This window comes from Hibiscus syriacus, unplaced genomic scaffold, assembly GCF_006381635.1.
Source record: "Hibiscus syriacus cultivar Baekdansim isolate YM2019G1 unplaced genomic scaffold, ASM638163v2 tig00012523_pilon, whole genome shotgun sequence".
Classification (NCBI taxonomy): domain Eukaryota; kingdom Viridiplantae; phylum Streptophyta; class Magnoliopsida; order Malvales; family Malvaceae; genus Hibiscus; species Hibiscus syriacus.
In genome coordinates this window covers 366,269-393,513 of record NW_024062285.1, presented here as the reverse complement: position 1 = coordinate 393,513, position 27,245 = coordinate 366,269, and the positions used below count along the sequence as shown (strand labels likewise).

General features: G+C 35.2%; 3 protein-coding genes and 1 pseudogene across 3 annotated transcripts; 3 read left to right on the top strand and 1 right to left on the bottom strand.

The window, feature by feature from the left end:
* Positions 1-3,114: 3,114 nt before the first annotated feature.
* Positions 3,115-4,612, bottom strand: LOC120205577 (NAC domain-containing protein 43-like). The gene is made up of 3 exons (XM_039205425.1): positions 4,408-4,612; positions 4,057-4,325; positions 3,115-3,925 (listed from the first exon to the last, which is right to left on the bottom strand). The coding sequence occupies exons 1-3, from the start codon at positions 4,589-4,591 to the stop codon at positions 3,173-3,175; spliced, it is 1,206 nt and encodes a 401-aa protein (XP_039061356.1). The 5' UTR covers positions 4,592-4,612; the 3' UTR covers positions 3,115-3,172.
* A 3,881-nt stretch (positions 4,613-8,493) lies between these two features.
* LOC120205535 lies at positions 8,494-9,879 on the top strand (annotated as a pseudogene).
* A 1,438-nt stretch (positions 9,880-11,317) lies between these two features.
* LOC120205576 (vacuolar protein sorting-associated protein 8 homolog) lies at positions 11,318-21,697 on the top strand. Its single transcript, XM_039205424.1, is given in 22 exon segments — positions 11,318-12,849; positions 13,366-13,677; positions 13,780-13,828; positions 13,831-13,901; positions 14,023-14,143; positions 14,209-14,366; positions 14,472-14,607; positions 14,610-14,661; positions 14,663-15,102; positions 15,613-15,677; positions 15,757-15,858; positions 15,947-16,089; positions 16,627-16,682; positions 17,105-17,772; positions 17,877-18,067; positions 18,191-18,497; positions 18,764-19,051; positions 19,151-19,260; positions 19,632-19,959; positions 20,559-20,966; positions 21,052-21,292; positions 21,601-21,697. Coding segments are annotated over 22 exon segments (5,682 nt in total). The 5' UTR covers positions 11,318-11,439; the 3' UTR covers positions 21,627-21,697.
* Positions 21,698-22,159: 462 nt separating this feature from the next.
* LOC120205671 (pyruvate dehydrogenase E1 component subunit alpha-3, chloroplastic-like) lies at positions 22,160-24,213 on the top strand (the record flags this gene model as incomplete). Its single annotated transcript, XM_039205515.1, has 3 exons — positions 22,160-22,600; positions 22,701-23,481; positions 23,782-24,213. Coding segments are annotated over 3 exons (1,500 nt in total), but the record flags the coding sequence as incomplete, so codon positions are not given.
* Between the last annotated feature and the right edge of the window lie 3,032 nt (positions 24,214-27,245).

Below are 27,245 nucleotides of genomic sequence, written 5' to 3'. Positions count from 1 at the left end.
TCATAACTCATATATTTTCGGGTCAAGTGCCTTCTCGGATTTTACAAACGCAATATTATGAATTTTTCTTTACAAAGACAGAATATTAATAATTAAATTTGTACTCAATCGAGTTAAGTACAAATCCTCAAAGTACTTTCTCCTTCAGGGTCAAATCTGACTATTTTACCTCTCAATGGCATTTTCGTAATTTCTTAACCAGATAATTTCGATATTATCTCTTAACGAAAATAATATAATATAGAGATCCTATGATTAATTGCTTCCTCGAACATTCTTTGATCTTGAAATGATTCCTTAAAAGGTTTCTAGTATCTAGCATAAACCTTCTTGGGGTTAAAAACCGGTTATCCATAATTCCAAGTAAAACTAACATTTCTTATGCACATCAATAGTTTTAGTAGATCAATAATTCTTTTCAGATTTATTAATCCACTTCCAGAGACAATTCTTGTCATTTTTCAACTTAAGGGTATTTTCGTAATTTTACCCTACCGGAGTATTATCATAATTTCCCATCCAAGTACCTTTAACATTTAACCTTTGATGAAATAAACTATAAGTTACAAACCCATGTTGATTTCTTTATCACTAAGCACAGAACTTGTAATTTAATTCTAACAATCCCTCAATTTCTTGTAAAAATCATCTGAACCATAATCAATTACTGAACCCTTTTACCGTATTCAGATCGAGTGTAGAACTAATTAACTACACAAATGAGACCAACATTATCTTAATCATGCATTTACCAATATTCATATGTTCCATAAAGCATAAAGAGGTAGTAAAGTATTACCTCGATTTCCGTGCAATACTGATTGACCATTTAAATTCCATTCGAACGCCCTCGATCTTTAATTCAACTTCCAATATTTTCCTCTCGATCCAAACCATCAAAATAGTTTAACTCGTATTCAAATATTTTCCTTGCCATAAAGTTAGCTTATTAGAATTGAAATAATAATTTGGAACCCCAAATGATTAAACAAAAACTTTCAAAGTCGTTAAAATATTTAATAACTAAAATCAGGTACTAGATTGAATTAATTTAAACTATCATAGCTTGGTTGAAATTCTATTAAAACTGATGGACAAGTTAGAACCTTACCAAACATAGAGGACTGAAACTATGATTTGTCCATCTTGCTATCTTAACACCCCACACACGTGATTTTCAAAAGAAATTATGAAACTTCTTCATCTCACGTTACCATCGCCATTTCTATATTTTTTTTTCAGTGCTCTTTTCATATCTCAAGCAAGGAGGTTCCAACGGCAGATCATCGGCCGCCATTAACCATCGGTGGATACCACATCGGCCGTCGTCAGTGACCGCCAGTCGAAAACCAAATTATTCCGTTCGAATCATCTCATTCTCCTTATCACAAATATAGTCTCTGATCATCGAGAATATTTATAAATAGATGCAGATCTACAAAATGTGTTTCAGATCCGAGGCTCTCTATGTTCCCATCCAGTTCGCTTATCTCCATTCGAATTTTGAAGTAGAAACCATGGCTGCCTTGTATGCCTTCGAATTTGCTTTGGACCCTTTGACCAGTTCTGAATTGAGGAAGCTCCAAGGGGCGGCAGACTTAGCTACGACAGATCGACGTTGGCTAGAGACCCTCCATAACTTCCCTTTCTGATGCCTCGTTCGTGATATAGGATCAACCTATTTCTTCTTTCCCTATTTGCGTTGTGCTATCTTCATTTCCAGCTGTAGTCATAACATTCATAAATGGGTCTTTGTCATCAGTGTAACGCTGGAATAGAAATTTCTGGTACTGCTGGTGTTGTTTTTGATCTGTTGAGTTCTGAAGATGATGATGCAAAAGGTAGCAGTAGCGACCCCGAACGAACATATTGCTCTAATTATCAAACTTCATTTCCAAAGGCCACCTGATTGTTTTTCCTTTGAATCTTCTTTCTATTTCCTTCTTTTTCTATTAACATTATTTAATTGCTTTGTTGGTCTATTCATCAAATTATAGAGTAATCGAAATGGATTATTGGTTCTCTGTTTCAAATATGACTTTTCACCACAATATCTTATCAATGAATGGTTCCAAATATTTTGAATAAACTATTATTTAATGAGATAAGGTAGAAGATTGCAACCAAATCACTATCACATTTGCAGGACCCACTAGGCTACTATGATACAACCAGATATGATTTATTATTGGGTAGGTGAAATTATACTTCATTGTTTGGGGTGTTACATGAGCACTAGGAATACCAATGGTAAGAGCGTTCAATGTCAAATGGTTGAGAGTTATCTTTTAAACAGATATTGCCTTGTACCTTGAGATCATAAGTTCGAGTATCAGAAATATCAAAGTGTGAACGTTTAATATTAAATGATTGAGAGTCAGGGTTATAGATTAAGCTCCCAATAGTTAAGACACCATGGCTAAGAACAGGAAAGTGCAGCATCTTTTTTAATGCAAAAAGATGCTGGTTTGAACAAATGTCTGATATGTAAGAATTGGGAATCAATTTGGAGAAGCCCGAGGCCTAATCTATGATCATGGAATAGTGTACTAGATTATATTTTAATCTGGTCGACATTATTTAATTTTGAATAATCAAAAATATTTTAAAAAAAGATGAACTTGATTCATGTGATGAATAAAAAGGGGGCCTTCCTCGTTTTAGCAAACTAATCATGAAAGTGCCCTTTTCTGCACTAACCAGTGGTGGTCAAGGAACAAGACGACATCTACTTTTTTTTTAATTTTTCAACTCTCAACAATATCATTAGGACATTCTCTCTTCCTTCTCTCGACGAATCCAATTCATCCACCGGACCATATGAGAAAATGAATGGACCATTAAGCATTCCATCCAACACCTAAAACAATCCGACAAACCATGTGGCTCAGGTTGATGATCATTGTATCTGTAAAGGGGAAAAAGGTGATTAGATTTATTGATATTATTATTGCTGTTAGGTATTATGAAATCACCCAGAGTTCGCTAGATTTTTTTGCTGAGAGCAAATTTTATGAACATGGTAGACAATTTGATTAACTAAAGATAATGTGGTTGACAATGCTGGATTTTTATTTAATGTCATTATATATATTCATTTACATAAGTGATGTAATAATAACCTTTCTGACTATGGTAACTAAGGTATGATTATAGATATTGTGCTATTCTGTTATGCACTAGCGTTCACCACGTGGCAGCACAGTGGGTCGGATGATGATGATGATGCTCCGGTGGAACTCCAGATGTTGTCTATTTCGCTGTTGAAATGATGTTGAGTTCCATGGTAAGGCCCGCTGGTGGATGTTGATGATAATCCAACGGTTGGCAATTGAAGATCATTATCAGTGGTACTGGTGTTGCAGTAGGTTGCCATTGGTTGGTCATTTAAGCAGGCTAATTGTGTTGATGTCTCTGTTTGCCCACCGTTGAGATGAGAAGCTACAATCCGGTCGAATGCAGCCCAGTTGGTGAGCGCCGCCGAATCATTGTGATGATATACCGAGTTGAGATCGCCGCCACTCACCTGGTTGAGGATTGATCCTTCGTTTTCCGTTATCATGGGTTGGTAACAGTTTTGGCTGCTGGTTGAGTTCGGGCTGTCTAGGCTCGGGAGCTTCGTGAACGAGTCAGGGTAGTAGGCGCCATTGTTGTCGATGGCGATCTCCATGGGCTGCCAGAGGAATCTCGAGGCGGTACCATTGTTTGCTTCTCCGTCGTCCTTGCAAGTCCTTCCCATGTATTCAAGTATATGCTCCAATGCTCCTTCATTGCTGGTACTTGTGATGAACATATGGGTCCTGGTTTTTTCACCCAAGGAGGAGCTTATAGGGTTTTCTAGGGTTTTGTGGTGATTTTTCTTCTTGAAGATACGACAAACCACCCATCCCTCTTCTTGGTTCCCCTCCCCCATGGCATTGGAGATCTTAAACCAAAAAAGAAAATTGTCCAAAAATAGCATAAAAATATGTCTATATGCATACATGTATGTATATATAATATGACGTAACATAATTTACCACGAGAGGAAGATTTGAGGTTCAAAGGCTTACGTACGTTGGTTTCAACCATGTTATCGTCTAGTCTGTATTCGTGCATGATCCAATAAGATTTTTGACCATGAGGTGCCCGACCTTTGTAAAACACCAAAGTCTTCCTCATCCCGATCGGCCGGTAGTTGCTATATATGACCTTGTCGCGACCGGTCGCTTTCCAGAATCCGGCAGCCGTGGCACGGTTCGTGCGAGTCCGGGTGGGGTACTTCTTGTCTTTGTGGCTAAAAAAGTACCAATCGTTCTGAGGAGTGGTTCCAATCTTGCACCTCTCTGTTATAGAAATTAAACTCACAAACAAGCATGTAGCAACATGGATGGAACATAAATTACAATAATATATATATATATATACCTTGAATATCCCAAGGCTCGAGCTTGTTAAGATCAACATCACGAATGACATCCAAATCGATCTTCTCGAATGAAACTTTCTTCCGGAGATAGTACTGCAAGAGCTCCTCTTCCGTCGGATGAAATCGGAACCCGGGTGGGACTTTAGACTGTCCATTAACAGATATGCTCATGTTTTCCGGCATTTAAGAAAAGATAACCGAAAGGAAACAATGGGATAAAGAAGTGATTGATATGATAAAATCTGGTTTAGCAAGTGGAGTTTGCAGACAAGTCTACATATAAGTACATATATATACACAAGCGCGTGTGTATATATATATGTAGTATAAACGGGACAAGAGAAAGAAAACAAGAGGTTTTCTGTTTATGATGGGCACCGGTGCTTGGTAGGGGGGGGGGGAGCTTAGGTTTACTATGCCTTGGAGAAGGACCAGGCTACCTAGATGGTTGGAGAAACGACACAGTATTGGGTAAAAAAATTGGGGACAGGTTGCAAGGAAGTCTTTTTCACGTGGAATTATCATCACTCCCGGTGTGAGATTCTCATGGGAATGAAATTCACATTCTCATGTTTGGTTGGCCGGGAATCTCATTCCGGTTAATGTTTTATTACTAATAGTAGATTTTTTGAGGTATATTACCAGGAATGTCATTACCTCCATTTCTTTAGGTATTGTTGGATTACCGGATTTTTGGACTAAAATGCCCTTAATTTTTTCTCTCAAAAATATCATTCTTCTTTCATTAAATAATAAAAATTCTACGAAGGTTAAATTACAAATTTATCCTTAAACTATTTTAGATTTACAAAAAAAAGTTTATAATTACAATTTTATATGAAGTTCAAGGGTTAAAATAAAATTTTACCCTTTCATTAAACCTTTTTATATTTTTAATTTTGTAAAAAATATATATAAATTTTATGAACTTAAATTTTTTAAAGAAAATATATAAATATTTTCCAATTTGTTAAAAAATAAATATATAATAAGGACAATTTGGTCAAATATACATTCCAATAATCTTTTATTCCTTTAACAAAACACGGTAATATTACATTCCTGCTAAACCAACCAAACACAAAATATAACATTCCTAGTAATTCTATTCCCTGGTAATCTTACATTCCCTCTGATAATCTTATATTTCGTGAACCAAACGCACCCTTAATCTTCATCTTTATCTTCATATGTATATATCAAATTAATATTAGGGTAACATATATATTAGAAAAATTAATAGGTCTTTGTTTTAAAATCAATTTGTCAATGTATTGTATACATTTTTTTATTAGTATTAACGGTGTTTATATATATATTTGGGTAATCGTCTTCGAGGGTTAATATCTATAAAAGATCCCTGTACTGTATATATTTTATAAATTTAATGCCCTCTATTATAATTTGATGAATTTTCGAAATGTAATTTTCATTTTAGGTTAACTCTTTGGTTTGTTTTGTCGATTAATTTTGCGTATTATGTTATTATAATTGGAAAAATGGCATGTTAAATTATTCTAAAAATTAATAAGAATTTTGATCTTAGAATTAAAAGCACACATTTTAATTAGTAAAATAAAGAAAATCATTAAATTATATATAAAATATGAAATTATATATTTATTCTTATGGACCTCCGGCCATTTTATTCTTAGTTTTTGGTCTTATTTAATGTTCTTTTTTTATTTTAATGTCTTTTTATCTTTATTTGAATATCTTTCATTTTATTTTAAATTTTATATATTTTTTAATAAATACGAGACTTGAGGAAAGAGAGAGACTTTTATTATTAATAATTGGCTTAAGGGTATCAAAGGCTCCTGAACTTTAAAAAAATAAATGTGGTCTCTATCCTCTTTTTTTGGATCAATGTGATCCTCCAACTTGAAAAAAGAATACAATGTGACCGACTAATGTTTTCCGTCATTAACCAATAATTCCGTTAATTTATGATGTTATAAATCGGTCAAATTACACCATTAATCACAACTATTTTCTTATTTTCTATTTTGCTCACTAAACTATAAAAGTTTTCAATTTCGGAAACTTTAGAGACTTTAGGGACTAAGGTTGTAGTTAACTCATTCTATTTTAAGGGTATACTACACAAATGGTCACTTTTTGGCATTGATCCTTCTAATTTCCATAATTTACGAAATGATCCTATAAATTTATCCAAGCTTCAATTTAGTCTAAAACATAATTCCAAGCACACAAGACCACTCTTACAATCAATTTAAACCCTTGGGAATTTTTTTGAAAAGTTTTCTCCAATATTCCTCTTAAGGCCGAATACTTTAACGTCTTGTATAATGATCCCTAGATTTATTTCAAGTGATATATATATATATATATATATATTGTCCCAGGCAGCAACATGTTGCATGGTACAATAAGGTATCACATTCTCAGTTTGTCTGAGATCCACTTCTTATTGTTTCACGTAGTTTGGTAAGATTTTGATATGCTAAGAATCTTAGCAACATTTTTAATTTTATTGTTTATACACGCACTAACATATCGCATTCAATCAATTCACCCATTTTTCTTTCTAATTCTACTTTTTAAAAATATATTTTTTCTCAAAGATATAGAGATATGGTAGATGGGTATAATTTTATAGATTTCGCATCGCATTCGCTCTAACTAGGGCAGGATGGGTATAAGTTTAACGGGTAGTAGGCGGGTGTGGATGTAAAAAGTCATTCCCGTCGTGGGTAGAGGGTAGGTGATCGATTTGAGACCTTATCCGCCTCGCATCCACATCCGCTCGTCCACTAACTACCTACCTACCATATAAATTTTGGACTATTACAAATTTAGGTATAATTTTAGAGACAATTATGTAAATCTTAAAATTTATAAGACATGGCTTGTAATTTAACCAAGTATTAGGGTATAACACTTTTAAAATTGAATATCGTTGCTTATATAATTTGTGAGGTTGTTGGCAGACATGTATGAACGGGTACATGAAGGTACGAGATGGGTGGTGAGTAACCAGTTGGATAGTGGGTATGAGGTAGATTTAAGAATATACTAGCATGGGCAGGTGTGAATTTAAAAATTTTATCCATCGCGGATGGTGGGTATGTGATAGATACAAAAATACTAGGTAGAAATGGAGACGAAAAAAGAGATATCCACACCCCCGTCCGTTTGCTATCCTTAGATCTAGTTATGTTATAAATGAACAAAATGAATTTAAATGTATGTCCGAGATTGAGAAAGAAAAAATGATACTACTTTTACATGAACTTTTAATTTCATTTATTCATTGAATTTATTTGATGGTCTTATTTTTATGTAAAATTAATGAATTTTATATAAAATAAAAAGATTTTTTATAACTTAAAAAAGATATGGCTGAACTCATCAAGTAATTTCAATTATAAATGAGATAATATTTTTTCTTAAAATTTTATATTCGAACAACTATATTTATAGGATATATATGCATTGTCAATAAGTTAAAAGTTTCAAAAAATATTTTATTGTATTCATCCTAGACTATTAAAAGATACTTTATTATAAAATAAGTGTCCAAACTATAACACTTTTTCACAAATACGTGTCAAAACTCGTTTATAATGATCATTTTGATTTTTTTTAAAAAAAATTAAAAAAATATTATTATATTTATAAAATAACATAGTTTCTCTTGAATTACAAAAAATCTCAAATCCCTAAAATTCATAAATTCCTAACATGTCGTTGTTGCATTTGTTGGTCATGACCATCGTCGTTGACGTAGTCCCTGTCATCTTTATTGTCATACACCTCAATAGATGCCAACTATTAGTAGTCGAGATCGCGTGGGGTCGCACTTTTCAGCCTAGGGCTCACAGGGTACAAAATATTCGATTAGTTGTTGATTTGTCGTAGTTCCTATTTATGAAAAGCTCTATAGTTTGAGTACTCATTTTATAATTAAGCCATTAAAAAAGACAACTCAAACCAGTTGATGCAGTAGGCCTCGTTTCAGAAACAGGCCAGCTGATGCAGTGGGCTCAGAAATCTCATGAGCCCCAAATTGCGCCTTTTTAAACCCCATTGCTGAAACCCTAGGCCTTGAAACACTGCATTTACAGCCGCGCTGCTCTCTCGGATTTCTGTATCTCAGGTAATTCATCTGCATCTATCTCTGTTCTTGTTTGTTTCTTCGGGTCGATTGCTTCCTTCAGCAAATTTCCAAGAATTTCCTTTTCGATCGTACTCTGAATATCATTGTAAATCTTTATACAGATTGTGTTTTTAATTGTTTGATCTATTTTATTTTAGTGTTGATCTGCTCTTATTCTCCATGATGATGGCATCCCCATCACCGTATCCTTTATGCGTTTTAGGGTTTTATAGTTTTCTGCTTCAGTTTTTGTTATCTTTTCTGTGATACACGACTATGGAATTAATAGAACAAAAAATGAAATTTAATTATTGTTGTTGAAGGAAATTAGAAATTCCCCATATGTTTTCTTAACTTAAAGTTCATAGGCTGAGAAAAATTTCAACACTAGTGAAAGCTGCAAATGTCCCTGTCGAATCTTACTGGCCAAGCTTTTCTAGAAGTGCAACATTGAGGATCTCATAACCAATGTTGGAGCTGGTGGTGGTGGCGCTCGGGTTGCCGCAGGTGCGCCTATTGCTGACGGAGATGGAGCTGGTGCTGCTGCTCCACCTCCTGCCGAGGAAAAGAAGGAAGAGCCAGAGGAAGAGAGCGATGACGATTTGGGATTCGGTTTGTTTGGTTAGTGTAATACCCCAAATTTTTACCAGTGATTAAAATGTAAGTTTTGAAAGTTTATTAAATTCACATTTATACTCGTACATAGATTTACCACCTTGAATCAGATTAAAGAAATCATGCTTCATCTGAATAATAAACTGTTTTTCAATATATTTATTCTAAAATGCTTCTAAGAAAAACTGTCATGTGATCTGATCTGGAGGAACACATGTCGTCACGTTCGTTCACCATATACGAATCTTGCCACGTAATAGTGAAATTATTCCATCCAATCTTTCATCCTCGGAACAGTGAAGACTGTCCATCATTATTTTCACATCATTCAGTCACATATCTGCCACTATTGGACATTCATTTGCTTCGTCTTTAAATTGTATTAGTATAGAATATATTGGAGAGCAGTTTATTATTCAGATGAAGCAGGATTTCTTTAATCTGATTCAGGGTAGTAAATTTGTGTACGAGTATGGATGCGGGTTTAATAAACTTTTAAAACTTACATTTTAGTTACTGGTCAAAATTTGGGTTTTACAATTAGGATCTCGCTCCAGTTTGTGTTTCGGTCATTTACCAGTTATACTGCATTTAGTTAGTTATTGTTTCGAGTTTTGCTGTTATTGGTATTTTATCTAGTGATTAGAAGTATTATGACTTTGTTATATGAATAGAACACTAAGTGGTTCTTCATTTGTTAGTTGTGTTGTTTGGAATCTTCCTATACATACAAGTATCCTCGATTCTACACTAATTTTTCCTTGGCTCGTTCACTTTTGATATCGATGCACGTTATTCCTTTACGATTCGTTCTTCTGGTTCCATTTACTTTTCTACGAGTATTCAGTTATGCTTGGAGACATAACCTTGATCTGGTTCACCCAGTGTGATGGTTATTTGTGCATCTTGTAGTTGCCAAATTGTTGCATACGTAACATTAGTGTCATTGCTAATTGGATGAAGGATATGCATTGCATGAAGGATTGTAGGATCTCGCAGTCCGATCGAAACATCACGATCTCGATACGGTTTGCGTTTCGAGTAATGAATGCCAAATTGTTGCACGCATAACATTAGTGTCATTGCTAATTGGATGAAGGATATGCGTTTCATGAAGGATTGTAGGATCTTGCAGTCCGATCGAGACATCACGATCTCGATACGGTTTGCATTTTGAGTAATGAATTCCAAATTGTTGCATACATAGCATTGGTGTCATTGCTAATTGGATGAAGGATATGCGTTTCGTGAAGGATTATAGGATCTCGCAGTCCGATCGAAGCATCACGACTCGACACGGTTGCGTCTCCATTAATGCAATCGCAATAGATGTACTTGTTGCTATATGGTCTTTTAGTGTCTGTTCCGTCTTAAACAACCGTAAATTGTTACTGCCAAACGTTCTAAAGACAATAATTAACTCCAAGCATCTTGAATATCACAGAGAAGTTATTAAAGACCCATTAATCAACGAGAAATTTGTTATTTTTCTGTCTTTTGTCATTGTTCGAAGAATTAAAGGTTTTACGGGAAAATTTTAATCATCTAGGATCAAAATAAAATGAGAAACAAAGTTTCGAGCATAATTTTTTAAAAATTAAATTAATGGTTAAAAGAAAAATATAACAATAAATAATTGACCAAATAGATGAATTGTCTCGTTTTCAATTTTAAAATAAAAGGGGAATGGATAGTTTAAGTACTTATGATAGTAATAATAACTAATTGGAGAGTTGTAATTTTTTATGTATTTTAGTGTCTAAATTTTTTATTTTTCTAAAATCATACCTAACATGTAATCTTTATTTTATTTTAATATCTCACCGTTAAAAATTTAACACGTTTAGTATCTAGACTACCAATTTTTATCCGTTTTAGTACTTAAACTTTTAATTATTTAAAAAAAATAACATAAAATTTCAAACTGTGGTACTAAAAAAACTAAAATTTAGTATGATTTTGAAAAAAAATAAAAGTTTAGATATTAAAATAGATCAGACCTGATAGTTTAGATACTAATTGTGTAATTTACCCATTTTTAATTGGCTTTCGAGACCCACCATTAATGTCTGAATAGGAAATAATTAGGGAGATATTAGATGCAACTAACGCTGTTTTTAAAGTTTTCGAACAGGATTAAGAAACTGGATCGTAGGTCGAAGAATCTGTGATCTGTCACTGCCTAAAATCTTGTAACGATGAAATTTTTCAATCTCACAACCGAAGATTATGAAGTATTTTCCCACAGGAATGAAAGCTGAATTTTAAGTGACAACTAGAAAACTTTCCCCAAATGGAAGCTGACCTCGACTCGTTACTTGATTCACACCTTTCCGATTCCGACGACGATTCCAACTCCGTCGTCCCTCACCGCACCATCGATGACATCCTCAACGATTCTGATGCATCCACGTCATCCTCCTCGCCCTCATCCCCTCTCTCCACTCACCGCTCCTCCGATAACCGCCTTGCCCGGTCGAACAACGTTCCCCAAGAATTCGTTGAATCAATGAAGGAAAGCGACGCCCTTTCGGATGGACCAGCGGAATCGTCGAAGCTTAGCCCGTTCAAGCGGATTGGGGATCCAATTTGGAGGGTTCCGTCGACGTCTTCTTCTTCTTCGTCAAAACAGCTGCCGACTCTGTTCGGCGGAGTGAAATCCAATGCCAAACCAGGGGCTGCGCTCGCGGCTGCTGCTGCGGCTTCAAGGTCGGTTCCATCACCACATGCGGCTGCGATCAAGTCGAGGAGGGCGGTAAGCAGTGGGGTTCTCCAGAGGGTTGTAGATAGTGATGATCATGATGTAAGCTCATTGAATGGGGAGTCGGTTGGGGTTAGTTCGAAATCTAGCGTTTCAGGTGAAAAATTAGAAATTGATGAGTATAATTATGATAATAAAATGGGCGGTTTTCTTCAATCTGCTGATGCACATGAAGGTAACGAGGCTAGTATTAATAAAAATGAGGAATGTGAAACTGAGGGAGTAGTTCAACAAACTGATGGTTGTTCTAAGCTTGATTTTGATGAGAGCTTGAACAAAGAAGCTACAGTTTTTGGTTCGGATGAAGTTTTAGATAATAAAATTGACCCTGATTCTATGTATGAGAATTCTATTGTTCTTGATGCCGATGATTCATGTAAAAAGTGTATGTCTTTACCCGACCTTGATAAGGAGATAAATATAGTTAAGGACTCGGAGACGATAGATTTGGGGAGAGAGAACTTAGCAAGTGATATGCCCAGTCATAAAGATGGTGAGGAGCATGTTAGTGGTGGTGATGATGCAAGTTCAATTAGTGACATTTCAGAGCTTGTAGAGGAGAGATTGGAGCAACTGGAGATTGAGAGGATAAGTAAAAAAGCTGAGAACAATTCACGTTCTACAATGAAGCCACTTGAACTGGCTGAGGAGCTTGAGAAGAAACAGGCTTCTACTGGTTTGCACTGGGAGGAGGGTGCAGCTGCTCAACCAATGCGGCTTGAAGGTGTTAAGAGGGGTTCAACCACATTGGGATACTTTGATGTTGAGGCTAACAATACAATCACTCGGACTCTTTCATCACAAGCATTTAGGAGTGATCATGGCTCCCCTCTAGTTTTGGCAGTTCATCTGAACTTTATTGCTGTGGGAATGACTAAAGGAGTCATCATCTTAGTTCCTAGTAAATACTCCAATCATCATGCTGACAACATGGATTCTAAGGTGCCTCAGTTGTCCTAGCTCTTTATTTTTTAACCCTTGGTTTGCAATTCTGTGGAATGATTTGCCTTTTAAAGTCGCTTAACTCTGCCCTTCTGTTAAAGACTAATTTAAAGGTAGGACATTATTCTTCCGATAGGCGATAATGCATTCTAATTCAAATTTTAGTGTCAAAATTCTAGTTCGATGGACTGAAATTAGGAAGATTGGATCCTATCAGATCTTCTGAGTGCATTATGACCAAAAAAGGCATGATCCAGCAGCTAACTAGATATATTGAAGCAAATACTTGAAATCTGAGGCTTGTTAAGACACACCTGGACATATTTTACAGATCATGTATTTGTATCTGTTCGCTTGCATTCTATAGTTATCCTCGTTGTCTTTTCCTGCAATTGAGGTTGAGCTTTGAAGCTTCAACATGCATACACTTAACAAACTTTCTTGGATTTGAGTTCTGATTTGTTATTTATCTTTGTAAGTTAACTTTTCTGCTTTATGATGCTATCTGTATTCTAGATGGTGATACTTGGTTTGCAAGGGGATAGGTCCCTTTCCCCCGTAACATCCATGTGCTTCAATCAGCCAGGAGACCTTCTCTTAGCTGGTTACAGTGATGGTCACGTCACAGTATGGGATGTTCAGAGGGCATCAGCAACAAAAGTTATTAGTGGAGAACATAATGCTCCAGTGATACACACATTGTTTCTGGGGCAGGATTCTCAAGCTACTCGCCAGTTTAAAGCTGTTACAGGTGATAGTAAAGGCTTGGTGCTGTTACATGCTTTCTCAGTTGTTCCCTTGCTTAATAGGTTCTCAATCAAAACTCAGGTAAAGGGAAAATCAGTCTATATACTTCTTCCAAACTTATATTCGGTTGTCAACAATGTTATACTTGTCACGTTGACGATGTTCTATTATTGATTGAAATAGTGCCTTCTTGATGGACAAAGAACGAGCACTGTATTGTCAGCTTCTCCACTTCTTTTGATGGAGGCTCTTCTCTGGCTGAAGAAGGTGTGGTCATATTTGTCACGTATCAAAGTGCTCTGGTGGTATGAAGTCCAGATGATTGCCCAAATTTAATGTATCTTTTGTGTTGAGGATTAAATTTGCATTTTTCTGGACCTTTCATATTCACACTTTACTGAGGCCACCTTTTTTGGCCACCTATAGGTAAGGCTTACTCCAACATTAGAAGTTTATGCACAGCTTTCTAGGCCAGATGGTGTGCGGGAGGGTTCCATGCCATATACTGCATGGACATGTATGGTGCATCCTAGTGGTTCTTCATCAGGTATAGAGTGATTAAGGTTGTTAAGTTTAACGTTAACAGCTTTCTGAGAGATGACTATGCTGCAGAAAATACACCAACAGAAACACGAGAAAGAATTTCGCTTCTTGCACTTGCATGGGATCGGAAAGTTCAAGTTGCAAAGTTGGTTAAATCAGACCTAAAAGTATATGGGAGCTGGTCTCTTGACAGTTCGACCATTGCTTTGGCTTGGTTGGACGATCAGGTATGCTGATTTTGTTTAGCCACTTCGTCTTCTTCTGGATTTTGTTGTGAATTTAATTTGCATTCATAAAACAATTTTCTAATGGAAGCAATCATGCGTGTACAGATGATGGTGGTTCTTACAATGACAGGAAAACTCAACATGTTTTCTAGGGATGGAACCCTGATTCACCAAACAAGTTTTGCCGTAGATGGCTTGGGAGGAGATGATCTCATTACATATCATACTCACTTCTTTAATATATTGGAAACCCTGAAAAAGCTTATCATAATTGTGTAACTGTAAGAGGAGCATCTGTATATATTAGGACCTGCGCATCTTACTGTCTGCCGACTCCTTCCCTGGAAGGAACGGATTCAGGTTCTACGGAAAGCTGGTGACTGGATGGGAGCTTTGAACATGGCAATGACACTTTATGATGGGCAAGCCCATGGTGTTATTGACCTTCCTAGAAACCTGGATTCTGTGCAAGAGACCATAATGCCATATCTTGTAGAGTTACTTTTGTCATACGTAGATGAAGTGTTTTCCTATATTTCAGTGGCATTTGGTAATCAAATTGGTAAAATGGAGCAGCCAGATGACGGGGAAAGTAGAAATGGTTCTGTGCATTCAGAAATAAAAGAGCAATTCACACGTGTTGGTGGTGTTGCTGTTGAATTTTGTGTACATATCAGGAGAACCAACATTCTTTTTGATGAAATTTTCTCCAAATTCGTGGCTGTTCAGCAACGAGGTATTACACATGCAATAGAGATAAGTTAGAGTGGATTCTTATCAGTTACAGTAGTTTTGACCACTTTCTGAACATCATAAATACAAATAGTATTTTTTTATAACTCCTTGCTGAAAATTTTGAATCCAAATCTATCAGCAAAATATTACTCCCATCTTTTTGGGGAAGAAGTTAATGAAATATCATTTAATAGTTTTAATGGCAGAGCCAGAAAACTTTGGAAGATATTATGGGAATGATGCTTAGCTGCTTTCACTTGTTGCAGATACTATTTATCAGCTGTCTTAATATTTGAGTTATGAATGAGTTACATCCAGAATCAGCGACTCTTTTTCTCATGGTTGTTTGTTAACTGACATTTGAGTTTAGTGATATTCCTTCATAAAATTTGTATTATTCATAGTCTAGTAGCTCTATAGACGAGCTTAGTAATGTTTGAAATATGACAGTCTTGTTTGGAACTCATTACATGATATATATCTCTGAGTAATTTGTATTCTTATGTTCTAGATGCATTTTTAGAGCTTTTGGAGCCATACATATTGAAGGACATGCTTGGATGTTTGCCTCCTGAGGTACCATTTAATGTAAAACATGTAGATCTACTCTTCTCCTTATACTACCTTGTAATTATACTTTCGCTTTATTGCAAAGATAATGCAAGCACTGGTAGAGCATTACAGCAGCAAAGGATGGTTGCAGCGAGTTGAACAGTGTGTTCTCCACATGGACATTTCATCCTTGGACTTCAATCAGGTTATTATATGTATTCTACACGCCTTTTTCAGTTGTTTTCCTTTTTTTATCTCAGAATTTTCATTAATTTTCCTTGTTTCTGTTGTAGGTTGTCATCTTATGTCGGGAGCATGGTTTGTATGGTGCTCTGGTGTATCTTTTCAACAAAGGATTAGATGATTTCAGGGCACCTTTAGAGGAGTTGTTTGTAGTTTTACGAAATACTAAAAGAGAAAGTGCTTCTGGCCTTGGGTAAGTTAGTTGGATAGACGATTTAAGAGGGTGCATGATTATTTTATTTTTTATTTACTTGATGGGATTCAAGATGATAACTTGCCTAGTTGTATGATATCTGTATATTAATTAGCAGAAAGATGATAACCAGTCAATGTGAGCAGTCCAACCTCCGAAACATTTAAGTGTTTATACTCTCTACCTTAGCTGATTTTAGCAAGCTTGAGATAACTGTTTATTAATTAGCAGAAACTAACACGTTTAGGTGCACCACACCTGTTTTAATCACTTATACAATTTTTTTAGTGACATGTGGAGGTGAAATGATATGGATGTAGTGGTGCCTACCATTAGGTTTATTCAGATATATTGCTGTGCCTTGTTCAATTACCTAAATAAAGTGAGTCCCTTGTACAAGTTTTGGGGAATAACAAATTGCATTGTTCACTGTCTTTTCACTTTATTTAGATTAATAGTAAATTGGTAATTTTATAATATTGTGGTATTTTAAATTCATTACAATTTAGTTTTACTTAAACTTGATCATCTTATCAGGTACAGGATGCTTGTTTACTTGAAGTTCTGCTTTAAGGGTCTTGCTTTTCCACCAGGTATTAGTATTGTTTTATCTAATTACTGAAAAGATGGATTTGTTAATTCAGTAATTTCTCTTTTGAAAAAACTGTCTTCCCTGGCTATGTGGATCTAGAACTCGGTTGATCTATAGTATATTAATTGACCTGTAATTAATGTGGAATTTGTTAGTCTAGTTGCAGCTTTCTTCATTTACATACATTTGAAATGCTCCAATGCATTAATTTATTTGAAAATGACATCTTATATCTTGTATTCTAGAGATTTTGCATTTCTGAACTAGTACACGCTTGTATCTGACAATTTTTGAATGATTTCATGTTTAGTCCTCGATTTAGATATGGTTAAGGCTGATCATTTGCACAAAGTTATTCTAAGAAACATTTACACCATCGAATCTGTCAGTTAGCACTGAAGTATCACAATTTTCTATCTTCAGGCCAAGGTGCTCTTCCACCGTCACGCTTGTCGTCTTTGAGGACAGAACTTCTACAGTTTTTGTTAGAGGTCTCTGATGGCCAGGATAAAAAATCAGCTTCAACCTTGGCTTTTGAAGGGGCATACCTTAATCTGTTTTATCTCTTAGAGTTGGATACTGAGGCCACATTAGATGTTCTCAAATGTGCTTTCATAGAAGAGAAATCCCCTGAACTGGACTCCTCTTTTTCTGAATCTGGAGATGCAAATGTGGAAGCTAAAAAGGGGAAAGTTTTGATGACTGATTCTGAAATGGTGTTGGTTCAGAAAACCATCGATGCTCTGGTTAATGTTCTTGATAAGAATGTCCCTAGAACAGAGGGGTCTGCAAGTGACGATGACACCAAATCTATTGAAGCATGGCCTTCAGAAAAGGACAAGGGATATCTGTTTGAGTTTATTGCATGCTATGTTGCATGTGGAAGAGCTAAAATCCCAAAAACTGTTCTAAATCAGATTTTGGAATACTTGACTTCAGAAAATAATAGTTTGCGAAGTGTTCCTACCATGAGTACTGAAAGCTCCAAAAGAAGAGAGAAGCAATTACTGGCACTTTTGGAGGTTGTGCCAGAAACTGATTGGGATCAATCCTATGTGTTACAATTATGTGACAATGCATGCTTTTACCAGGTATCTTTGTGGCATTATTTCTTGAGTTCTTCACTGTAAGCATAATGCAAGGGTTTAGATTACATTCTTTAAGGTCTTCATTAAGCTTGTCTTGTTATGTTTAGGTTTGTGGCTTAATTCATACCTTCAGGCATCAGTATCTTGCTGCTCTTGATAGCTATATGAAAGATGTAGAAGAGCCAATTCATGCCTTTGTTTTTATCAACAATATGTTAATGCAACTGAGCAATGGGGATTATACAAATTTCAGATCGGCAGTCATCTCTCGAATTCCAGAGCTGATTAATTTAAGCAGGTTATAGTGGTTATGAATTCCAAAATTGTCGCAGTTCTTTTTTCTATCTTCAAAAGGATTGTTTCTGCTGTTGTACAAATTATTCTTCCCTTGTCAAACTTATGCTTTTATCAACTTTTGCAGAGAGGAGACATTCCTTTTAGTTGTTGACCATTTTAATGATGAAAGTTCACGTATTCTTTCTGAACTTAAGTCTCATCCAAAAAGCCTTTTCCTTCACTTAAAGACGACCATTGAGGTTCACTTATCAGGCACCCTCAATTTCTCTTATTTAAGGGAAGAGAAGATTGCAGATTTCTTGAGTGGAAAAAGGGGGAAAGATTCAGAAAAAGTCCTTGAAGCCTACTTGGAAAGAATGTCTAATTTCCCCAAGTTCCTGCGAAATAATCCTCCTCATGTAACTGATGATATGATTGAGCTTTATGTGGAGGTAAGTTCCTATTGACTGCATTGTTAATTTAATAGCATACAACTGCCAAACTCCCCTTGGTGTCCAGTAGAACTGCACAGCTTTAAGTTACATGTAGGCATTTGTTATTTGCCGTATCATTCAGTCTTCATTTGTTATCCTTATTTTTACGTTTTCAAGTTCAAGGTTAGTAATCAGAAATGAAAATTGCTTGCTTAGTTAAAATATTTGTTCTTATAATTTAGGTCGGCCTTCTCATGATCCTTCTCCCTGTTTTCCTCTTACAGTTATTATGTCAGTTTGAACGGGATTCAGTTCTCAAGTTCTTGGAAACTTTTGATAGCTATCGAGTTGAATACTGTCTCCGCCTGTGCCAGGAACACGGAATCATAGATGCTGCTGCATATTTATTAGAAAGGGTCGGTGATGTTGGTAGTGCTCTCTTGCTTACACTTTCTAGCCTTAACGATAAATTTGCAGAGCTTGATACTGCCATCGGAAGTACGGTCTCTAAGGGGTCTTTAGGTAGATCTGGTAGCATGGAGTATTTCAACTCTGTTTTGAAAATGGAGGAGGTTTGTACTGTGTATCTGTTTAGGAAATAGGGTTAAGATCTATTTATTTATTTTTTATGACTGAAGGCCTTGATGTTTTTTCTGGTCTTTATCGAACAGGTGAATGACATACGAACTTTATTGCAAGCTTGTATTGAATTGTGCCAACGGAATACCCCCCGTTTGAACCCAGAAGAATCTGAGATGCTTTGGTTTAGATTACTTGACTCGTAAGTCTCAACATAATCATAGATTTGCTTTTCCTCAAAATTTAAGCCTTATTCTCTCTGTGTTTTGATGTTCTGCTAAGTTCTGATAATATGAGTTGTGTAAAACTAATGATTTACTCTAGATAAACTAAAAATCCATAATTTATTTTCCCTTCCCCTTTTTTTAAATTTGAAACTCTTTATTTTTGGCACAAGACATTAAACATAGTAGATAGTTATAAGTTAAATGAAGATTTCATTATATGTGATATAATGAGTAAGTACATTTATGGTGAAATTTCCAGATGATTATAGAGCACATCTATGATAAAATACCTTCAAATAATAAAAGACTACATATGTTCTTACTGTCCTCTGAATTTCAATAGCAGATTTTGTGAACCTTTGATGGGTTCATACTGCAATGAAAGGGTAGCTGAGAAGGAAAATCATGAAGGACTGATTGAATCATTGGATTCTCAGGACGAAGAGGAATGCATAATCAAGTGGAGGATCCCAAAATCTCATAAAGGTGGTCATATATTGAAGAAATTGTTATCTCAGTTCATCAAAGAGATTGTTGAGGGAATGATAGGATATGTCCATCTTCCAACAATTATGTCAAAACTCCTATCTGATAATGGTGGCCAGGAATTTGGAGATTTTAAGCTTACCATATTGGGAATGCTGGGAACTTATGGCTTTGAAAGAAGAATTCTGGTATGTTCGTTATTCTGAATATAAAGATAATTTTATGTACTTTTAAGTGAATTTAATTGTAGCAGCTTCTTTATCATGTATCATTTTTCTTTAAATATCGGGAAAAAAAGAAAAGAAAAAAGAAGTCTGCTTAATAAGAAGCATGAGCCTGCCATTCACTTGCACCATATGCTCTAGTCTTGTAACAGGATAGTGCATTAGTAAAGTAAGTATTGTCTGATTATATTGCTTGCATATTTGTGAATTTCAATTTTGTAGATGCGGTACTCCTGACGTTTCCGTTTGATCGTTATAACCAACTTGGGAACATTTACCCAAAGGCCAGCCTCAATGCTTCAAATTTATTCTCGTAGCTGATGCTATAAATCTAGAATCGGGCAATTCTAAAGGAAACAAAAACCTTTATTCTATTTGCATGTTGTATATACTGCACCATATACATAATTAGGCAACAACAAGGCTTTATTTCTGAAATATCATTTGGATTTGGTTGCGACTTGGAATACTCTTCTTTCAGTAATAGTTCACAGTGAATAATTTTAATGTTAAAATCTTAGGTGAATTTTAGTGATTTTTCCTCTCTTTTTTATAAATTTCAGGATACTGCCAAATCTTTGATCGAGGATGACACATTTTACACCATGAGCCTACTGAAGAAGGGAGCTTCTCATGGATATGCCCCTCGAAATTTACTGTGCTGCATTTGCAACAGCCTTCTTACCAAGAATTCTTCTAGCCTCCGTGTCCGGGTTTTCAGCTGTGGTCACTCAACTCATCTTCAATGCGAGCTTCTGGAAAACGAGGCATCAACCAAGGGCTTGTCATATGGATGCCCTGTTTGTTTGCCCAGGAAGAATACTCAGAAATCTAGAAACAAATCTGCTCTTACAGAGAATGGTTTAGTTAGTTCGGCTCCCTCAAGACACCCACCTGCACAAGGATCAACATCACATCCTCACGAAAATGATGCTTTAGATAATTCTCATGGCCTTCAGCAGATATCTCGGGTAAAAAATCTATATCTCCCTATAAAATTTCATTGCTGCTTTACTCGGGTGCTGAATTAACTATACTGAATTTGGGATTTCGCAGTTTGAGATTTTAAATAATCTTCAAAAAGACCAGAGATTAGCTCAGATAGAAAATTTGCCTCAGTTGAGGCTTGCACCCCCTGCAATTTATCATGAAAAGGTGAAAAAAGGAAGTGGAGCTTTAGCAGGGGAAAGCAGCAGTCAAGTTGGTGCAATCCAAAAACCAAGTAAAAACAGGCAACTCAGGGAGCTAAAGTTAAAGGGACCATCTCTTAGATTCCCTCTAAAATCAAGTATATTTGGTACGTTCAGTTCAGATGTTACTAATGGTCTACCTATTAATCTCATCCCTCTACTTCACAGAAACCTGCACGTTAGTCTTTCTATTTCAATTTGTTCGAATTTGGCACCTTGCTCTAGGAAACCTATGAAGTTCAATTGTTGGTAAACACATGGAGTTGAACTACTGATTCATCTTGACAAATTAGAAAGACCAACCCCATCAGATTTAATGAAGTAGAGGGATGAAATTCAGAATTCGACCTACCATTAACTTGAATCTGTGGGATATTATCCACCTTGTTTTTAACCTATGGAAATTCTTTTTCAGGTAAGGAGAAAACAAGCAAACCATAGGAGAATTGGCTTGTAAACCATAATGTAGATTGAACTAACCTTAAAGCTTGTCCGATAGCCATTGAGAAAAAGAAAATAGTCCATGAGGATTTGAGGGTTTGATTTGCCGAATCCATGTTGGAATAAATATTGATTAGAAATTTTGATCACGGGATCCTCCTGCCCACTACTTGCTTTGGATACATAAAAGTGAATAACATATTAAAAGAAAACTGGTAAAAAGGCACAGAGGTCCTGTAAAGTTTAGTTTTTTATTTCATTTTAGTTTCTCATTGTTAAAAATTTTAGATTTTTTTTCATTTTAATACCCTTTCAAAATCTAATGTTAAGTTTTGAAAAAATTGAGAGTTTAAGTATGAAAATGGATTAAAATAGATAGTTTAGATTCTAAATGTATTTAATTTTTAATGGTGGGTATTAAAATAAAAAAAAATTAAATGTTGTACGTGATTTTGAAAGAAATAAAAGTTTTGATATTAAAATAGACTAAAATTTATAGTTTAAATACTAAATGCATAGTTTACCCTAAATAAAAATGGTTGAAGTTTGGTTTGGTTGGCTTTGGGTTTATTCCCACCTCATCAAATAAAGCCAACGCTCCCCACGACCATTCCAACGCCCTTTCCCTTGTTTCCTCCGCCCCTCCATCGCCCTTCCCCTCTTATATCTACCTCTCTCTTTCTCTTCCTTCTTCACTTCCCATTTTCTCTTCTTTTCCCATCCCATTGAGAAGAAAAAAAAGAAGGAAGAAAATGGCTACTGCTTTCTCAGCACCCAAGTTGGCTGCTCAACCTTTCAGCACCATTTCCCCAAGTTCTCAAGACAGACCTCTCAAAATCCCCTTCCTCGGATCCACCCGCAAACTCCGCTGCCTCGGTTCCTCCCGATTGAATCTCAGCCGTCGACCTTCTGGGCCCGTCGTCGCCGTCTCTGATGTCGTCAAGGCAAAGAAACCCACACAGAATCCCAGCTTGGTAACACTAGCAACCCCATTTTCGCTTAATGGGACTGTGTATTAGTTATATCTGTTTCACACCGAGTCCATGATTTTATTTTATTTTATTTTATTTTCAGTTGATTACGAAAGATGAAGGGTTGGAATTGTACGAAGATATGGTATTAGGAAGAGCATTTGAAGATATGTGCGCCCAAATGTACTACAGAGGCAAAATGTTTGGTTTCGTCCACCTTTACAACGGCCAAGAAGCTGTTTCCACTGGTTTCATTAAGCTCTTAAAGCAGCAAGATTCCGTCGTTAGTACTTATCGCGATCACGTGCACGCCTTGAGCAAAGGCGTTCCCTCCCGTGCCGTCATGAGTGAACTCTTCGGCAAGAGCACCGGATGCTGTCGCGGCCAAGGTGGGTCGATGCATATGTTCTCCAGTGAGCACAATTTGATTGGTGGGTTTGCTTTTATCGGTGAAGGGATCCCCGTTGCCACGGGCGCGGCCTTTAGCTCCAAGTATAGGAGGGAGGTTTTGAAAGAAGCTAATTGTGATCATGTCACATTGGCGTTTTTCGGGGATGGGACTTGTAACAATGGACAGTTCTATGAGTGTTTGAATATGGCGGCGTTGTGGAAATTGCCCATCGTGTTTGTTGTTGAGAACAATTTGTGGGCTATTGGGATGTCTCATTTGAGGGCTACTTCTGATCCTCAGATTTATAAGAAAGGACCAGCTTTCGGGATGCCCGGTGTTCATGTCGATGGAATGGATGTTTTGAAGGTGAGGGAAGTGGCTAAGGAGGCAATCGGCAGGGCTAGGAGAGGTGAAGGTCCTACACTGGTGGAATGTGAGACTTACAGGTTTAGAGGACATTCGTTGGCTGACCCCGATGAGCTTCGTGACCCGGGTAAGAATTTGATCATCTTTGCTTGCTTTTTATTGTTAGGGCTACTGTCACATTGATAAAACTTGAAGAACTTGATTGCACGTGTTTTGTACCAGGTTGCCTTAAAGTTGAAGTGATTATTTTGTTTTCTAAACTGTGTTCCAATTTGTTATGTTTGTACTTAAATTAAAGCATGGCGATTGTAGATGAATGATTCTTGAGGATTCGGGTTTCTCATGAAACATCGATGCTCCTAAAGTTAGATCTTTTAAGAGTTCACCACTGTTCTCTTTTTCAATTTCTCGGTTCTGTCTTTGGCAGCTGAGAAAGCTCACTATGCTGCAAGAGATCCCATCACTGCCCTGAAGAAGTACCTCATCGAGAACAACCTGGCTGGTGAAGCAGAGTTGAAGGCCATAGATAAGAAGATAGATGAGTTGTTAGAGGATGCTGTTGAGTTCGCTGAAGAAAGCCCCCTTCCTCCTCGGAGCCAGCTGCTTGAAAACGTTTTTGCGGATCCAAAAGGTTTTGGAATCGGCCCTGACGGCCGGTATAGATGTGAGGACCCGAAGTTCACAGAAGGCACTGCTCATGTCTAAGCTTTCAAAGCAGAAAGGTAATCAAACTATTGATGCTCACTATACATGGTCACATATACTTGGTTTGTGCTGGAGGTCTCTTTCTCACTTCAATTTAGTGCTCATTGTGTACCAATTATGACATAATAATGAATAATAGAATCCATACGTTCTAGCCATTTTCCTTTGCTACACCAAGAATAAACTAGGCACAATCGCCAATTGGATATAGGTTGTCATGGTTAAAAATTAGGGTAAATAATAAATTTGGTCCTCTTGTTTAAATTTTGTTCAGTTTTGATAATTGATTATAAGCTTTTTCTAATCTTCTTCTCCTTACATAAACTATTCAACAAAGTGGTATGACGGATGGAATCAGGTACAATTTCATGATTAACCCCTTTATAAATTAGGGTAAATTACGTGTTTAGTATCTAAACTATAAATTTTGGTCCGTTTTAGTACCTAAACTTTTAATTTTTCAAATTATTCTAGTACATCGTCACTAAAGACTTAACGGTATTACATTTTTATGCATAAATTAAATCATTCATCACTCCTATTTTGATACTAAAGTTTAAAAAAATTTAATTTCACTACTCAACTTTCAAATTGTTCATATTTTAATTACTCTAATTTATTTTATTAATAATTTTTGTGATATGAATTTATTATTATTATTATTTTATTAATATATAATAAAAATAAAAAGATTAAATTTGAACGTTAGAGAGATTAAACTAGGAGTAATTTAAAAGGTAAATAATTAAATTTAAAAAAAATAAATGATCAAAATATGAGTGAGAAGATAGTTGAGTGATGAATGATATAATTTATCTATAAAAAAAGGGAGTCACATGCAATTCACCCTTTAAGTTTTTAGTGATGAGATATTAAAATGAAATAAAATCTAAGCATTAGGTATATTTTGAAGAAGAAAAAAAAGTCTAAGTACTGAAATAAATTAAAACTAATAATTTAAGTGCTAAATATGTTATTTATCCTATAAATTAATATTTGGATTCAAACTTTTTTAGCCTATTTTAAATTGATAAAATTATATTTTTAAACCTATTAAATTATAATAGTTCTATTTAATTCATTTTGATACAAAATATTCAACTTTAACCCCTCAAAAATATTATATTTATATGTTAACCCAGACAAAATTTCTCAACCTCCCCATTGTATATATAAACAAAATCCGACAATTTCTCAACTTCTCCGTTGTATATATATGAACAAAATGGAACTTGTAATGAAAAGGACATCCAAGGGACAGTGGGACACCAACGTGTCCCATACAACTTCGAAACCATACAAATAATTTTTCAAACTTTACAATTTGTGTAAATTTTTATATATTAGATTAATTTTTTTCTTTGATTTTGTTTAGTCGGTAACGACAGTGATTTTGATGTTGGTTGTCAATCGTAAGTTGTCTTTTTTTTTGTTTTTTAGTTTTAATAAGAATAATTATGTCTTTGTGACATGTTTATTAATGCCCTTGTGACATATTTTTCTCTACTTTTTTGATAGTTTTTAATCGTTTGACCGTTATTTTCGTTTTTTTCCTCAATGTTTGACTTGATATCGACACGATTGATCAAGATGAAACTTATTTGTTATCATGTTGATCTTGTCTTCTTTAGATCCTCGATTGATTTGAATACTCGTTTTGCGTTCGTGGATAATTTTCTCACACTGTTTAACTCTAATTTATGATTTGTCGATGATCTTTCAATAGATTCATCCCTTTTGTGGTTTATTTGTCAATGCAGTCATATTTGTTCGTATCTTTATTTTGTTCGAGCGTTGGTTAGTTTATAACATTTTCCTTCTTTGGTCCATGTCTGATCTAGGTAGTTAGTTTTTATGTCAACAGATACAAGAAAATATCGTAATTATAATTTAGTTTACATTCACGCTCGTAAATCTTCATTGTAATTCTATATATTTTTATTTTTTATAAAACTAGCAATTTTCTATTAAAAAACACTTTTTTTTCCAATAGAAGACAATTCATTGGAAAGCGACAAATAATATATTTATCTACCAAAGATATTCAATGAGCGGTCCATAACTTTTGTCATGTTCACTATTTCATCCAAAACACCCTTCAACATAATTTTCCCTTTTCTTCGGCTTATTATATAATCCACAGTTAGTTGTTGGCTCCACATGGATGGATAGTATTTAAGGACCCAGTTATCTTTATGACTGTCCCAATGCATGCCACGTGTCCAAAATGAACCACGAATCATTGACCACGTGCTCTCGTCGTTGTTTTTAATTCCTTTTAAAGAAAATAGAGAACGGTGCTTTGCCCCTCGTAAAAACGATTGGATATGAGAGGACGGGAGGGATTGAATTTTTTACTAAAATATAAATATAAATTTTGATTTTATTTTTTAATTTCTTTAAAAAATTAAATTCAAATTAACTTAAATTGATTATGAAAATATTTGATCCGATTACATTTAAAAATAATAATATAAATAATTTTCATATATTTAAAAATAATTATTAAAAAAATTAATACTAAAATAAGTGTTCAAACTATATTTTTTTTAAATAAATATCTAAACTATTTTTTGATTCATCCTGATACCTAACGTTATAAATATTATCATTTTAGTTATCCGAACTGTCAACGACGTTAACTTTATCATTAAATGACCAGATTTTTAGAATTTTAAATTTTTTATATTTTATTAAAAATAAAAAAAAAATTATTAAAAAACCTTTCCCTCTGTTGTCCCCTCTTTTCCCGCGCATGCTCCCCTTCCTCTCTTTGCTCCCTTCTTCCATGGAAAAAGCTCAAATGATCAAATTTAAGGGATTGAGTATGAGATTTTAGGGATTACATATTAAAATTTAGAGATTTAAGAATTTTGAGTTTTGAGACAATGGTAAGGACTGGGACCGGTCATTGGGTGATTGACTACGTATGGGTGGCCAACTGCCGAAGAATGGATGGTCGGAGATGACAGACGGTTAGAGTAAATGAGACTAAAATAAGATATTTTAAAATTTTGGGGATTTTTTATATTTTAGAAAAAATTGGAGTTTTTTTGAAAATAAAATATTTTTATTTTTTTTCTTCAGAAAAACAAATTTCAAAAATTATCAATTATGGCACGTGTCACTTAACGGAGGAAATTAATGTCGTTAACAACCCGGGCACTAATATGGTATCGTTTGTAA

What these genes read in the sequence shown, in the direction of transcription:
- LOC120205577 (XM_039205425.1), bottom strand. Translation starts at nt 4,591, where the DNA reads ATGCCGGAAAACATGAGCATATCTGTTAATGGACAGTCTAAAGTCCCA. An exon ending in CGAGCCTTGGGATATTCAAG is followed by an intron (nt 4,326 to 4,407) that starts GTATATATATAT and finishes TTTCTATAACAG; the next exon opens with AGAGGTGCAAGATTGGAACC. An exon ending in ATAACATGGTTGAAACCAAC is followed by an intron (nt 3,926 to 4,056) that starts GTACGTAAGCCT and finishes TTTTGGTTTAAG; the next exon opens with ATCTCCAATGCCATGGGGGA.